This window comes from Danio rerio, chromosome 10 (genome assembly GCF_052040795.2).
Source record: "Danio rerio strain M-AB ecotype USA chromosome 10, GRCz13ab, whole genome shotgun sequence".
Taxonomy (NCBI): domain Eukaryota; kingdom Metazoa; phylum Chordata; class Actinopteri; order Cypriniformes; family Danionidae; genus Danio; species Danio rerio.
In genome coordinates this window covers 38,577,501-38,591,539 of record NC_141030.1, presented here as the reverse complement: position 1 = coordinate 38,591,539, position 14,039 = coordinate 38,577,501, and the positions used below count along the sequence as shown (strand labels likewise).

Below are 14,039 nucleotides of genomic sequence, written 5' to 3'. Positions count from 1 at the left end.
AAGTTGCCAAAAGGCCTGATGTGTCAACATGATACATAATACATTTCAAAAAACATGTATAGGCTATGGTATAAAACCACAGACTGTTAAATATAGTATTAAACTGGATCTTGATAGAAGGATTAATAAACAATTTAGTTCCAAAAAAATTTGAATATTCTGACTATTTGTTCATGGTTCAATCTTAACAGGGTTAAGAATTGTTATAATCAAGTATATAAAATTCATATAAGGGAATTTTTTTATCCAAATATTACTTTCTACTTTATCTGAAATATATTGATATAATGTGATCCCTCTTGTTTTGGCAAAATAATTAATTAATTAATAATAAATAATGATAAAGATTGTTTTTCACATTAATCATAAATTTTGACCTCAACTATACTGTATGTATGATTTGACAGTTTATTTTGATAAAAATTTTAAAAATACATGAACACTTTATTTTTTAGAGATGGGTTGTGGCTGGAAAGCAATCCGATGCGTAAAAAACGTGCCGGATAAGTTGGCGGTTCACTCCATTGTGGTGACCCCAGATTAATAAAGTGACTAAGCTGAAAATGAATGAATAAATGAACACTTTACACTTGGACGTGTGACTGCATGTTATTGTTTTCAATGATTTTAAATTAAAACGTGTGTGCCAACATATGCAACTCATGGTATTCTTTTAAAAAATGCTTAATAAATATTTTTGACAAAACAGATTTATTTATTTTATTTTAACTCTTAATAAAGATAATTTAAAAAAAAAAACTTTTTTTTTGTGTCTCCATTACAGCTTGGTCCTGCATTCATTTCAAAGGAGCGCTGCCCTGTACTAAAAAGGCGGCTCTGTTGACGCATTCCTTCTAATAAACAACAACAGGGTAGGCGACATTTCATGTATATATCTATATGACTGCAGCGCATACATACCGCGTTTCCATGGTTGCGTTGTTGTCGAAACATTATTTGCAACACCTGAGAAATGCAACACTAATTAGGTAAACCATCAACTAGCCTCATGTTGATTGGCCACCTGCAAGTATAAATGAGTTAGCGTGAAACTCACTTGTAAAGCACTTTAACCAATCCACTGAAAGTTCATACGTTTAAAAAAAAGTTTGACGATATAAAAGGTTTGTTTTGAATGGTTCGGTTTTAAATATCAACTTTAATTTATTACACAACATCTTGAAAAAAATCTCGATTTTGACAGATGTCTTCGCGCAGTTTTGCTCCTCTTTCCAGTCGTCAGGAGAACATTTTAGGAAGAGCGGAAGGCCTGCGCCAGCTCAAGCCCGGCCAAAGAGTTGTGCTTGGTGTTTTGACCGAGAATGATCAGCATAATCGAATATTTGGACAGGTACATTGTAGATGCTCGCTATCTGTTATTAACAAATGGATGGTTAAACAAATTGACGTTTCTCTCGTTTAACCCAGGTTGCGTCCAAATATGAACCAACGCACCAGGAGGTGTCTACGCGTGACGTCAGCACGTTCAGAGCGTCAATTGGTGATCGTGTGATTGAGACAGCCACTGTACAGTCAGTCAAGTCAACATTCCTGCTGCCTTCAGAACTGCTAGTACTCAACGATGCTGTTCAAGATATTGGCTCAGGTGTGTTATAATCTACAAGAATAAGTTTTATCACATATATACATGTTTAGCTTAGCTTAGAAGTAACTTACTGTTATGAAGCTACTCAATTGCTACTGACTGCTGTGTTATAGTCAGTGTTGTGAAAAGTAGCTTGAAAGTAATGTTACAATATTGAGTTACTCCCACAAAAGTAACTAGTTGTACTTTGTTTTTATGGCAAGAAATCCGTTACATTACCTTTGCATTACTCTGTATTACCTGGCTGAGACTTTTTCATAACTTGTTTGTTTAAATAGAGGAGCTCTGCGATTAGATGAGCTGTTTTAATTTAAGCAGACCTTTTATTTACCTTTAAAATAAAAAAGCATATAAAATATTTTAGTTAACCGAGAACTTCCTGACCCCAGAACTATGAGTCGCATATACAGATTGAGTTTAAAGTAATGTTTGTCAAGTGAAATCACTGTCCATTGAGGCTATAATCCCCTTTTTCCTCTTAGATGCGTTCAAAATAATGATTTTTCTCTCATTGACTAATTTTAATTTAGCTTTTTGTCTTTTTAAAAGCGGATTAAACTAAAATGACGTGTTTTTCAAAAATAGCTCAAAAAGCGTTACTTATTTAGGAGAGCAATATTATGGATCTCTCGTTACTTGTAAGTTTACCCCAACACTTGAATGTTTTACCTTTTAGTGAAATGCATTTACTATTGTAACTTTCCTTGTATGTTGAAATTGAGTGCTTTTTTTTATTTATTTGTTTTTTTTTTATATTGCATGCATTATAATGCAATATACTGTAACACTAACCTTCTGCTAAATCGTATAGAAAAGGAATTGCTAAGCAAGAAAAGGTTTAGTAATTTGTCAAACTAAATTTTAACAGGCGGTAAAAGATGTTAAATTGTGGTATAAGGAGTTAATGTTGGCTTAATTTCCGTTAATCAGAAGTTATAAGAACAGACAAATATTTTCAATGTAGAAAACCACATTCGCTCCTCCCCCAAACAAAACCAGAGTAGTTGATTTTCGTTCATTAACGTTAATTCAAGTTTACTTGTAAAGCACTTCTCAATTATTGTTTCAAAGCAGCTTAAAGGTGCATGTTACATTATTCAAAATCTGAAGTTGAGTTGTGTACAGCCTAATTACTGGTTTGTAAACATTCAGGATGCACACGCAGCAGGGTTGCAGAAACCTGGTGCGGGAATGACATCCGATGTGGGACAGTTTGTTGTTTTATTGAAGTTATATTGATTACATATTATATTTATTAACATAATGCTTTCAGCATATTATAACAGCTTGTCACCCAGTGATGAGCACAGTTATTCGGCATAATTTGGGCAGTATATAAACTGTTAACTTGCAGGTACAGTATACACGGGGCTGACTTGGTGATTTGGGTGCCCTAAGCAATTCCAGGTACCGGGCCCTAGTGTTAACACTCTCTCTAGATTTTTTTTATTATAATTTTTTTTTTTGTAAACTTAAAACGTATATTAAGTAAAGTCTTTATCTTAATTTAACATTAAAATATAAGTTCACAGACTATGTACACATTGTACAGTTAATTTTATTTATTTAATTTAGTATTTCATGTGGCGTTGCCGGTTTTGAAAAGTGTCAATCTTAATAGCTATAGACAGATTTTACAATTACTATTTGGTTAACATGGGTTTCTTAGCACTGGTCAGGCCCCCATATTCCCCGGAGCCCTAAGCGACTGCTTACTTCGCTTATTGGTTAAGTCCATCTATGGTTATAGTGTCCTTTCAACAACAACAACAACAACAAAAAATCAACAATGCAGTATTTTGAATGCACTAATCCATATCACAGATTGATTTGTGGCCTAAAACTGTCTTTTCTAAACACTTCAGGGTCATTTATGGATTCATCCATGCATTCATTGGCTGATGAAGAAGCTGCTTCCTCTGAGGACGTCTTGTGTGTTTCTGAATATGCTGAGGACATCCACAGATACCTGCGTGAATGCGAAGTTTGTCTTTTTAGTTTAACCTGTTTTAGTTTAGTTTGTTTTGCTCTGCATCTACACTTTTTTTTTTTTTTTTTTTTTTTTTTTGTGCTTCAGGTTAAATACAGACCAAAACCTGGCTATATGAGAAAGCAGCCTGACATAACCAACTGCATGAGGGTCATTCTTGTGGACTGGCTGGTGGAAGTTGGCGAAGAATACAAGCTGTGCTCTGAGACCCTGTACCTGGCTGTCAATTACCTGGACCGCTTTCTTTCGTGCATGTCTGTCCTGAGAGGAAAACTGCAGCTTGTGGGGACGGCTGCAATACTCCTGGCTGCGTAAGATGATTGTAGTCATTCACTTATCCTTTTAGTTAGTCCCTGATTTATATGGGCTTATGACGATGGAAATGAAAGCTATTTGGGAAAAAAAAATATTTATAATTAATAATAATAATAATAATTATTAATCTACTTGATCTGATTTATCTTGAGTAATAGTAGAAATAGATAAATTGATCGATTAATGACGATGAGTAATAAATGAAATTATGAAGAATGATAGATAAATGGTAGATAAAAGTTAGAAAAGTTTGAAAATAAAATAAAATTAGTTAAAATAAATAATTTTTAATTGACATGATTAGACTAATGTTTAAATTATTAAATTATTCAATAAAATAAATTAAAATAAAATAAAATTTACATAAATGATTAAATAATTTAATTTATTGTATTTATTAATGGACTAATTTTTTGAGTAAAATAAAATTTTACTTGACAAAATTAGACAAAATAAATGATTAAATAAAATAAATTTAAGTAATTTTTAAATGGTTTAAAAAAATTAATTTACTTATAAAAATAAATAACAATACATTAAACAAAATAAATGCTTGAATAAATTTAATAAAATAAATAAAGGTTTTAAATTTACAAAATAAATTACATATTAAATGACTAATGATTAGACAAAATAAATGGCTAAATTATTTGATCAAATTAAATGATTAGTTTAAATAAAATGTAAAATTAAATAAATCAATAATAAATGGTAGATAAATGTATAAAATAAGGTAAAATAAATGTGTAAATATTTTAAATTTAATAAATAAATTAAATGATTAAATAAAATAAAATATTAATTTAAGAATAAAATAAATGAAATATAAATAAATAGCTAAATTATTAGACAAAATAAGATTTAAATTTATAAAGTTTAAATAAATTTACAACGAATGAGATACTTAAAGTAAAAAAAAAAATTTAAGAATAAAATTAAAAGTTAAAATTAAATATTGCCTTCGTCTCTGTTTTTTCTGATTTTTAGCAAATACGAGGAAGTGTATCCTCCAGAGGTGGATGAGTTTGTCTACATCACGGATGACACCTATACAAAGAAACAGCTGCTTCGGATGGAGCAGCACCTGCTCCGAGTGCTTGCGTTTGACATGACCGCTCCCACAATCCACCAGTTTCTGATGCAGTACAGTTTGGAGGAGCATGTCTGCGCCAGAACTCTAAACCTCGCTCTGGTATGGGTGGTTTGTAAGGTAGGCTTCATTTCTTTCCATCCTAAATTGGATATTGATTTCTTCTCTCCATGTCCTGTAGTATCTCTCAGAACTGAGCTTGCTTGAGGTGGATCCTTTTGTGCAATATCTGCCATCCAAGACCGCTGCTGCAGCATATTGTCTGGCCAACTACACTCTAAATGGGGCTTTGTGGGTGAGTTATTTTGTTGAAGCCACTAATGCATTTTAAGAACTTTTTGAAAGCTCATATTCGATCCATCTCTTGTATGCGCATGCATATTGGTGGTGATCTAAACCTCAGCATGGATTGCAAAGGTGGTGTCCAATATGTTGTCTTGCCCATTTAATGTTGTGAACTGTGGGTGCTGCAAAATAGTAGGACTTTAAGCATGAAGTGCAACATTAACCGGGGGCTTAGGATATGTATGAGCAGTTGAAGCCATTAGCTTTCACTTGACCAGAAACCAAGAACAAGTTCAAGAAATTCTGGTTTGGTTTGGTGCTTTCCTTGTGTTTTTAGTAACTTTTTTTAGTTTTTTTTTTTTTTCCTCTACTTTTTATTTATTTATTTATTTTTAAAAATCTTTTATTTATTTGTTGTTTGAGTTAGTACAGCTAACATTTTAAAGTTTCATAAATGTAATTTGCCGCAATCTGTGTTCAGTGGCAGTTACATCTTTTCTCTTTTCTGTGCCTTCAAGATGATCAGAATAAAAGAAAAGTGCAGATGCTTTAGTTTAGGGTTTTTTTTTTTTAATAGTAAAAATAGCTTTAATTTAATTGCTAGTTGATAAATTCCTTGTTTTAAAGGTTTATAAGTAAAAAAAAAAAAGTTAAAGATTTATTTTAGAGTCAGTTGTGATGTCTCCTTTAATCTGTATGCTTTCATGTATATCCCTGTTTCAGACTCTTAAGATGCACTTAAATCTCTGCACGGATGTTTAGTTGACATCAAATATCGGCTCTGAACGAAGACGAAAGAATGTATTGTGTTAGGCAATTCCAACCTGCCTAATGAGTTACCCTCAAATTATCTTCGTTTTTAAAACTTATCAAGTTTCAAATTTGATAAACTGGTAAATTTGGTAGCTTTTTCAGCTTCGACTTATTGCCAAAATCAAGCCATTTCTGAGCCAGCGTGACCTAGAAAAAAAAAAACATATCAGCTCTTGTCTAGACTATTGTAATGTACTTTGTTAATTAACTAAACACTACTCCATCATTTACAACTAGTGCAAAATGCTGCTGCTCGCATGCTGAAATAGTCGCAAACGTGAGCACATTACACCTCCACTCTCTTCACTGGCTCCGTTAGGTTCAGAATTAAAAAAAAAAAAAAAAAAAGTAGTTCATACAGTTAATGGACTTGCACCTTAATATTTATGAGATTTTTAAGATTCATAAACCGAACGGGGCCCTATGTTCATCAAGTCAGTTGTTTCTAGAGGTCCTTGGATCTAGGTACAAACAATGGGGTGATCGTTCATTTGCAGTAGCAAGTCTGAAACTATGGACGCCTTGCCTTTAGAAGTTCGCATCATTACAGATGTGGCACTATTTAAAGCTAAACTCAAAACCTATTTATTTAGACTTGGTTTTTGAAATTTGTTTCTAAAAAAAAAAAAAAATTCATGGTTTTGACAACGGTGTTATTGAGTTGATGTTTAAAATTGTTTTTAGGACTGTAAAGCAGTTTGGGCAGCCTCCTGGTTGTAATAACGTGCTATATAAATAAAGTTTGATGGAAATCTGCTTGAGGCGTAATGTTTTGGCCTAGTGAATTATGGGTGTTTTTACTTTGTCCTGGAGTTGACCACTTATATTATTGCAGATGTACATGTTCTAGTCCTATTCTAAAGGGTTTACGATGAGTTTACTTAGAGCATTTTATATTTGCAATTGCGAGATAAAAAAAAAATAAAAAATTAATGCACTTTTCTAAAACTCAAAGCACTACAACAAGAGTAATAAAACGTGCAATAAAAGACAAGTATAGATTAAATTCTAAAATATTAACTAATTAGAATGATCAAGAATGTAAAAATGCTTTCTTAAACATGAGTTAACATCTTAAAACTAGCTAGTGTGAATGCATTTCTTACAGTATAAGGGAGAGCATTCCATAACCTGGGTGCAGCAACAGAAGCCCCCCCCCCTCCCCCCCATTGATATTTAAAATTAAATACGATATGCATGTGCTTTTGCAATGTAAAGGTGTGTATCAGGAAAAAAAATCCTTATTGGTGTCTAAATGGCAACTGTAAACCATGTTTAATACCCAGTTGACTGCTTTTAAACTTGTGAAACTTTATTTTATTTATTTTTTATTGCTTTTACTGCTTTTTCATGATTGTCACTGTCTAGATATACTGCATTATAAATCCCATTCTCAAGCCAACATCCCTCCATCTGTGATCTTGCATGCCTTTTGTCTAATCTATTTAAAATGGTTTTGTTTCTGTCAGCCTGAGAATCTGTATGCCTTTACTGGTTACTCTCTGGCTGTGATTGGCCCGTGTTTGAAAGAGCTTCATAAGCTCCATCTCGGGGCTGGAAGTCGCCCTCAACAGGCCATCCAGGAGAAGTACAAGAGCTCGAAGTAAGCATACCTTTTTGTTATGGGTGTAGTTTTGTACCTTTTTTTTAAAGGCGTAGTTTAACCAATTTAATGATGATGATGATGATGATGATGATGATGATAATAATAATAATAATAATAATATATTTGAGTCCTTTCCTCATTGGAACATTTTCCTTTTGTTCTAACCCAACACTCTTATGCCAAAAACCAGCTTACCAATGTCTTCCACAGAGCAGGGTTTTTACTACAGCCTATATGACTTTAATATCATTCTGTTTTTAGTAAATGCGTTTTTATATTTAATTATCCCCACCCCAATTCTCAGATACACTGACCCAATTAAATTTTCAGAAGTCTGCAGTTTTTTTAAAATGTATATTTCCCCCTCTCTTTTTTCATTGGAAGAATCAACCCTTTTAATTCCTGACCATTCCTCCCCATCCCTTCTAGATATCATGGAGTGTCCCAGTTGGAACCTGTAGAGACTCTGCCGCTGCCCTGACGTTCTAGTGACTAAAAGTCCCCTTATGCCGACAAATGAACTGCAGCGCTTGAGTCTATTGTAAATATTGAGTGAAATTGTTTTTAAATGTGGTTTTAACTTTTTTTTTTTTTTTTAAATGTGATTTTTATCATAGGGTGCACGATTATAAAGTGATCCAATAAAATGGTGTGACTTGTTTCTCTTTAAATCCAACATGCTGTTGGTGTGAAGGCTGTATGTTGCCATAAGTAATGGCTTGAGATGAACTAATGGTTTTGTACCACTACCTTTTTTTAGGGTGTCTGTTCGGATATACCATGTATTTTACCTGTATAGTATGTGCAATATCATGTGCTCCATACTGCGTTTTAATAAATGAAACAAGTTGCAGTATTGCTTCAGTTCTGTCTGGTATACTTGTGTATGGCGACCTCTAGCCTTCAATGTCTGAATCGCAATTCTCCCAAACAAATTGTAAACGTCTGCTTAAGTGAATTAACATTAATTCTTTATTGGTTGTAAGCCTAGTTTATTGTACACAAGGTGTTCTAAACATCGCCGGTAACTGGCACCTATTGACTGGTAACAGGAAATTACTATGGGTGTTATATACCAGATTTTTTTTTTAATTCAAGAAGCAAGCACAGATTAAAAAAACTAACGACTAACATGGTAAATATTCGTTTACAACGTTGTAATCGCACCAGTTTATTCACCCAACAGTCTGGGTTTCATTCCCATTACTTATGATTGAGTTTCTTTCATCTGTTAAACTGATACCAAAGCTGTAAAAACTGCAACCACTGACTTCCACAGTGTTTTTCTACTATTGATGTGGTTACAGGTGTCTTCTCCCCCAAAATATATTTCCTTCAACGGGAAAAAACCCAAAAGTAGGAAATTAAGAAGTGTCATATTTGGGTAAACGAACCATTAAATCCTTCATAACCACTACACGACCAGCTGCTAACGTGTACTCTTTATACTAAGGTTACGTTCGTCCTACTTAGTTAGACAACCTCTGCTTTTTTTTTTTCTATATGACGAGCTAGTCTCAGTGACTGCTATGCTTCTCAACTACGAAATATGTCACATCAATGTAAACCTTTGTTGAGCGCTTTCAGCTGTTACAGTATTTTGTTTGCGTGTGTGAGAACAGCTTGAACTTTAATTACGCATTTCAGTAATCTAGTTGAACCTGCTTGGTGACAATACATCATTTAGTCAAGAGTCATCATGGTAGAGAAATGTGCTCGTTAATAAATTAGCAGCACTCTGGATAAGCCAGTGGGCCACGCTTCACGTGCGTTTTACGCACTCAACTTTTTTGTTTAATCGTTTCACAATTTCAGCTCGGACTGTGCGTTTACAAACGCGAGCATGCAGACGTCTGAACCCGCCGAAATTCGTGTCATTCGCGAGAACTACGATAAAGCTCTGCAGTGTCTGAATACCGGACTTCAGTTAGATGAAGCTGGCAATAAAGACCAGGCTCTGGTCCTGTACAGGCTGGGCCGGCGGCACCTGCTCAGTGGGTTGCAGGTGGACACACGGGGCGGGCGCTGCACCGGCCGCTGCTGGGACTCTGCCCGACAAACGCAGCTGAAGATGGGAGAGACTCTGCGCACCATCACTGCTCGCCTCGGGGCTCTAGAGTCCGCTTCAAACACGGGTCAGAGACTTTATCCGACTCTCCCTGTCTTCCAGGACAAGGTACAAACAAATTGAATATATAACTCTGAAATTAAATATCTACATATCAGTAGGCCAAAGTGCTACAATAGTGTGTAAATAGCCTATACTAAAATGTTTTTTTTTCTTTATTTTTTTTTTAAACGAGTCCTTTTGTTGGATATTCTTAAAATAGCATCAATTGGGTAGGAATTTAACTTTTTAATCTTGTGCAAGTAACTTTTATCCAACTCTACCTGTCTTCCAGAACTCCCAGAGAGCATTTAACAGCAGAGGGACCTCAGGAAGGGCCCCTTCTCGCCCTGTTTCCCCTCCAGTGGGCTTCGCGGTGCCTAATGAACTCCCACCAGCCTACACTCCTCAGCCAACAGACGGACATCTGTCACTCTCTCATGGAGCCAACAGAGCGTTTCCAGATGCCCCACACCAGGGGTCCTGGCGTCAGGGTGTGGCCCCGGTCAATCTCAGAGAGGCCGGGATGGAGATTATGTTCTTGCCCAGCGGGGTGCAGATGTTTTTTGTGTCTGCTGAGGGTCGGGTCACTGCACCTTCTTATCCAGGGTACCTGAGGATCATCATATACAGCCAGGACTCGGATGGCAGTGCCAACACTGGCTATGCTCCAGCTTACCTGCAGGTAAACACCAGCACAAATGCAGTAGTCAACAATCAAACTGAATCAAAAATGTTATTCAGAATTGTCCAAGTACAAGAATGGGAGTTGTTCAATACTTTTTGGACAACTTCGAAGAAAGTCTGTTTCGTTGTTCACCAGTGAACTTATTTTTCTTATTCTCCATTTATTGTTATATAAATTGAAAAAAGATAATAAAGCCAAATAAAATAAAATGCACTAAATAATTATTCATTGGATTTACTTTTTTAAGGTAAGTGGTTGCAAACAGTTTATATGGGCTGAATTTAAGTTGAGCATTACTAAATATAATGTGTTTGTTTAAATTCAGGGTTGCAGCTGGAAGGGCATCCACTGCGTAAAACATATGCTGGATAAGTTGGCGGTTCATTCCACTGTGGCAAACCCTGATTGATTAAAGAGACCAAGCCAAAAAGAAAACTAATAAATGAATGAATGTTTAAATACAGTCCATAAAATTTTTTTGCAACCGCTTACCTTAAAAACTTTAGTCCAATTAAGCATTTTTTTTTCAGTGTTATATGGGAAACATGGTGAATGGCAGCTAAAGCTGAACGACAAATTTTCTAATCAAATAAAAATATATATATTTTTCACATACACACTGTCATACGCAGAAATGCTTCTGAACAGCCGTGATCTTAAAAAATATCAATAAGAAATAAATGATCGAATAAAGAATTAGAATACGAGTTCGACTAGAAGATGAAGATGAGGTTCTTCAGAGTTCCATTAATGGTCGCTAAATTCAATAGTTCTTTACAATTATCACAATGCTGGAGAGATTGTGGAGATGCGGGGGACTAGGTTCACATATTTTGGGAATGCCCCAAAATACAAGTGTATTGGCAAGAGGTTAAAAGGGAGATTAGTAAAGTTTAAGGATAAAACATACCAATGCACCAAGTTTTTTTTTTTTGCTTGATGACTTTTTCTCTGATCAATTCAGTATGTCTCACCTTTGCACTACACTTATTATTAATAACAGCTTGGAAAATAATTACAGTGAACTGGATAAAGACCCGCTGACCTACTTTGACAGAATGGACACCGAGGCTGAATTTATATTTGTGAAAATGACTGCAGATTTGCAGTTGAAATCAGGCATTTTCCAACAGACCTGGGCATTTATCGAAACATATTTACTTGATCTTTGAAATGCTGTTAGGGGCTTTGTTGTAGTTACTGTCTTTTATATTGGAGCATTGGATGTAAACATTTTGAGTAAACTAAGTGTATGTTTATAAAAACTTTAATCAAAACACAGTTTAAAAAAAGAAAGGGAATGCTTATAGCTATAGAAAACAAAATGTATATAAAACTTAGCTGTACAAATATGGAAAACTTTTAATTTAACTGAAACATGCAGCGTACAAAACGAAAGGAAACTGAAAATATAAAACTTATAGTAAATTACAAGATATAAAAAAGACAAATTAATTACAAATTAAAAAAAGAATATACATTGCCTCTACTGGACTGTTAAGACAGATATATTTTTCTAAATGTTTTTCTAAATATTTCTTTAAAAAAATGCATTTTATTTTGTTAGATTTATGCTTAAATTAATAATAAAAAAGGAGAATACCAGCACAAGTATACTCTGCTTGGCCTGTTTCTTTTTCTCACTTATTTTCTCCTCCATTTGTTGTTATATGGAAAAACCTAAATAAATATAAATAGTAGATTGGCAACTAAATAAAAGATTAAGCTGAAGAACAAATTTTCAAATAAAAAAAAGTCTTGGTTAATTTGTCAAGTTTTGTAAACTAATTTCGAGAGCATCACATGCATTGATTGATCTCAGCTGGTCCTGCGTCAACAATCACTGATAAACCAATCACACGAATCCAAGCCTCCAATAAAGAGCCCAATATGTCTTACCTCCCTTCATATTTGAAGAATCTCCCATCCACCCTATCCACCCCATCTCCCCTTTCCTCTTTTACCAGGGGGAGCTCTTGAGACCTACATGCTCTCGGACCAATTTCCATTCTGTACGACCAGGTGGGAGACCTGGGCTCAAGTATCTCTGAGCTGTGAATGTAACAAACAGTGGAACACCCACAACCTAAAAAAAGATGATCAATAAGAAATAAATTATGGAATAAAAAAATCTATATCTAAATCTAAAACTATAGAAAATAAGAATAAAATGTATGTAAAGCTATACAAATATAGAAACCTTATTATTAAAGCTTATTAGTTAAAGCAAATCATAAGATATTAATACATTCCAAAACAATGGCATATAACTTGGCAACTACTGAACGTTGTTATTTAAGACATTTCATTTTCCTTTTTAAAACGGTGTGTTTTATTTTGTTGGATTTATGCTTAAAGTATTAATAAACAAGGGGAATACCAGCACAAATACTCTGGAGTGTTTTTGAACCATTTCTTAAAATATAATAAAAAAACATATAAAATATACAAACATGGGAATAAAAAAAAAATAAAAGTGTAGCCTTTAAAAAAAAAACCTAAGTATAAAACTTACATTAATTTTATACATGTTAATAGGCCTAAATGCTACAGTAGTCTACTACAAAAGTGTTTCTCTTTATTTTGTTGGGTTTATGCTTAAAATAAGAACAATTTTGTAAGAATGTAAAATCTTACTCTTGTGCAAACAAATATAAATAGACTATATAAATACATATTTTGATTTTGAAAGCATCTCACATTTGTACTGTAAACAAACTAGCAAGAATTGTTTATCGAGCATAAGGTTGGGTCTTGTGACGATCGCATGAAAGTGTCTTCTAAAGTTTGGTTCGATTGAGCATTTGTTCTTGGCTAAGAGTAGAATAACTGAGATTACTGTCATACTTAACATTATTACAGGCACATTGTTGTGCATTATAGAGCAGAGAGAGGAGTTTAAAAGTTTTTTTTAATCATTTTAAATATGATTTAAAGTTCAATTGGCATGTATTACACATTTTCTTATTTTTTCACCCCAAAATTTTGTTGCATTTCCGGTTTGTGGAACTTGTATTTAAAAAACTGAACCAAATAAATTAAAATATAGATGTGCTACAAATAACTCATACACGCAAGTAAGAGGTACAGCGGGGTAAATAAGTGTTCAATGTTTTTTCATCATTTTTTCTCAGAAAACATTTCTAAAGGAAAGAGAGAAAACAAATCTAATTACCTTCCAAATTAAGTCATGAATGAGGCGTCTTTAAGCTGCCTTCACCGAAAAACCCTTCTATATAAAGTATTAAATACGTTTTAGTAGGTCAGCACTTTCTCCTTGTCATTTCATTGTTCGTACAAAAAAAAATCTGATTTTTCTTTTCGTTTGTTTTTTATATTCAAGTTGTTTGTTTATTTTTTCCCCAAAATCTGGTCCAATTTCATGTCAACAGCTTCTTCAGAAGTATTATTCCCAAGAAAAAAAAAACATGACATGTTTAGTACTTTTTTTCCCCGCTGTATGTTTGGCTTTGTGCATTAGTTTTATCCATCACAAGAATAACATTACTCTTTATGTTTTAATGTAACATTAGTGTCAC

The 14,039-nt window shown here is 33.9% G+C and overlaps 2 protein-coding genes across 3 annotated transcripts in view; both read left to right on the top strand.

The window, feature by feature from the left end:
• Window positions 1–1,047: 1,047 nt before the first annotated feature.
• Window positions 1,048–8,569, top strand: ccna1 (cyclin A1). The gene is given in 9 exon segments (NM_212818.2): window positions 1,048–1,124; window positions 1,205–1,351; window positions 1,429–1,606; window positions 3,472–3,590; window positions 3,684–3,907; window positions 4,899–5,103; window positions 5,183–5,296; window positions 7,569–7,702; window positions 8,135–8,569. Coding segments are annotated over 8 exon segments (1,173 nt in total). The 5' UTR covers window positions 1,048–1,124; the 3' UTR covers window positions 8,187–8,569.
• An 854-nt stretch (window positions 8,570–9,423) lies between these two features.
• The window catches only part of sparta (spartin a), a 21,661-nt gene continuing 17,045 nt past the window's right edge, over window positions 9,424–14,039 (top strand). The window contains exons 1-2 of one of the 2 annotated variants that reach the window (XM_087268701.1): window positions 9,424–9,881; window positions 10,108–10,497. In XM_087268701.1, the coding sequence (XP_087124827.1) occupies window positions 9,549–9,881; window positions 10,108–10,497 (723 nt within the window). In that variant the 5' untranslated portion in view covers window positions 9,424–9,548. 2 annotated transcript variants of the gene reach the window in all.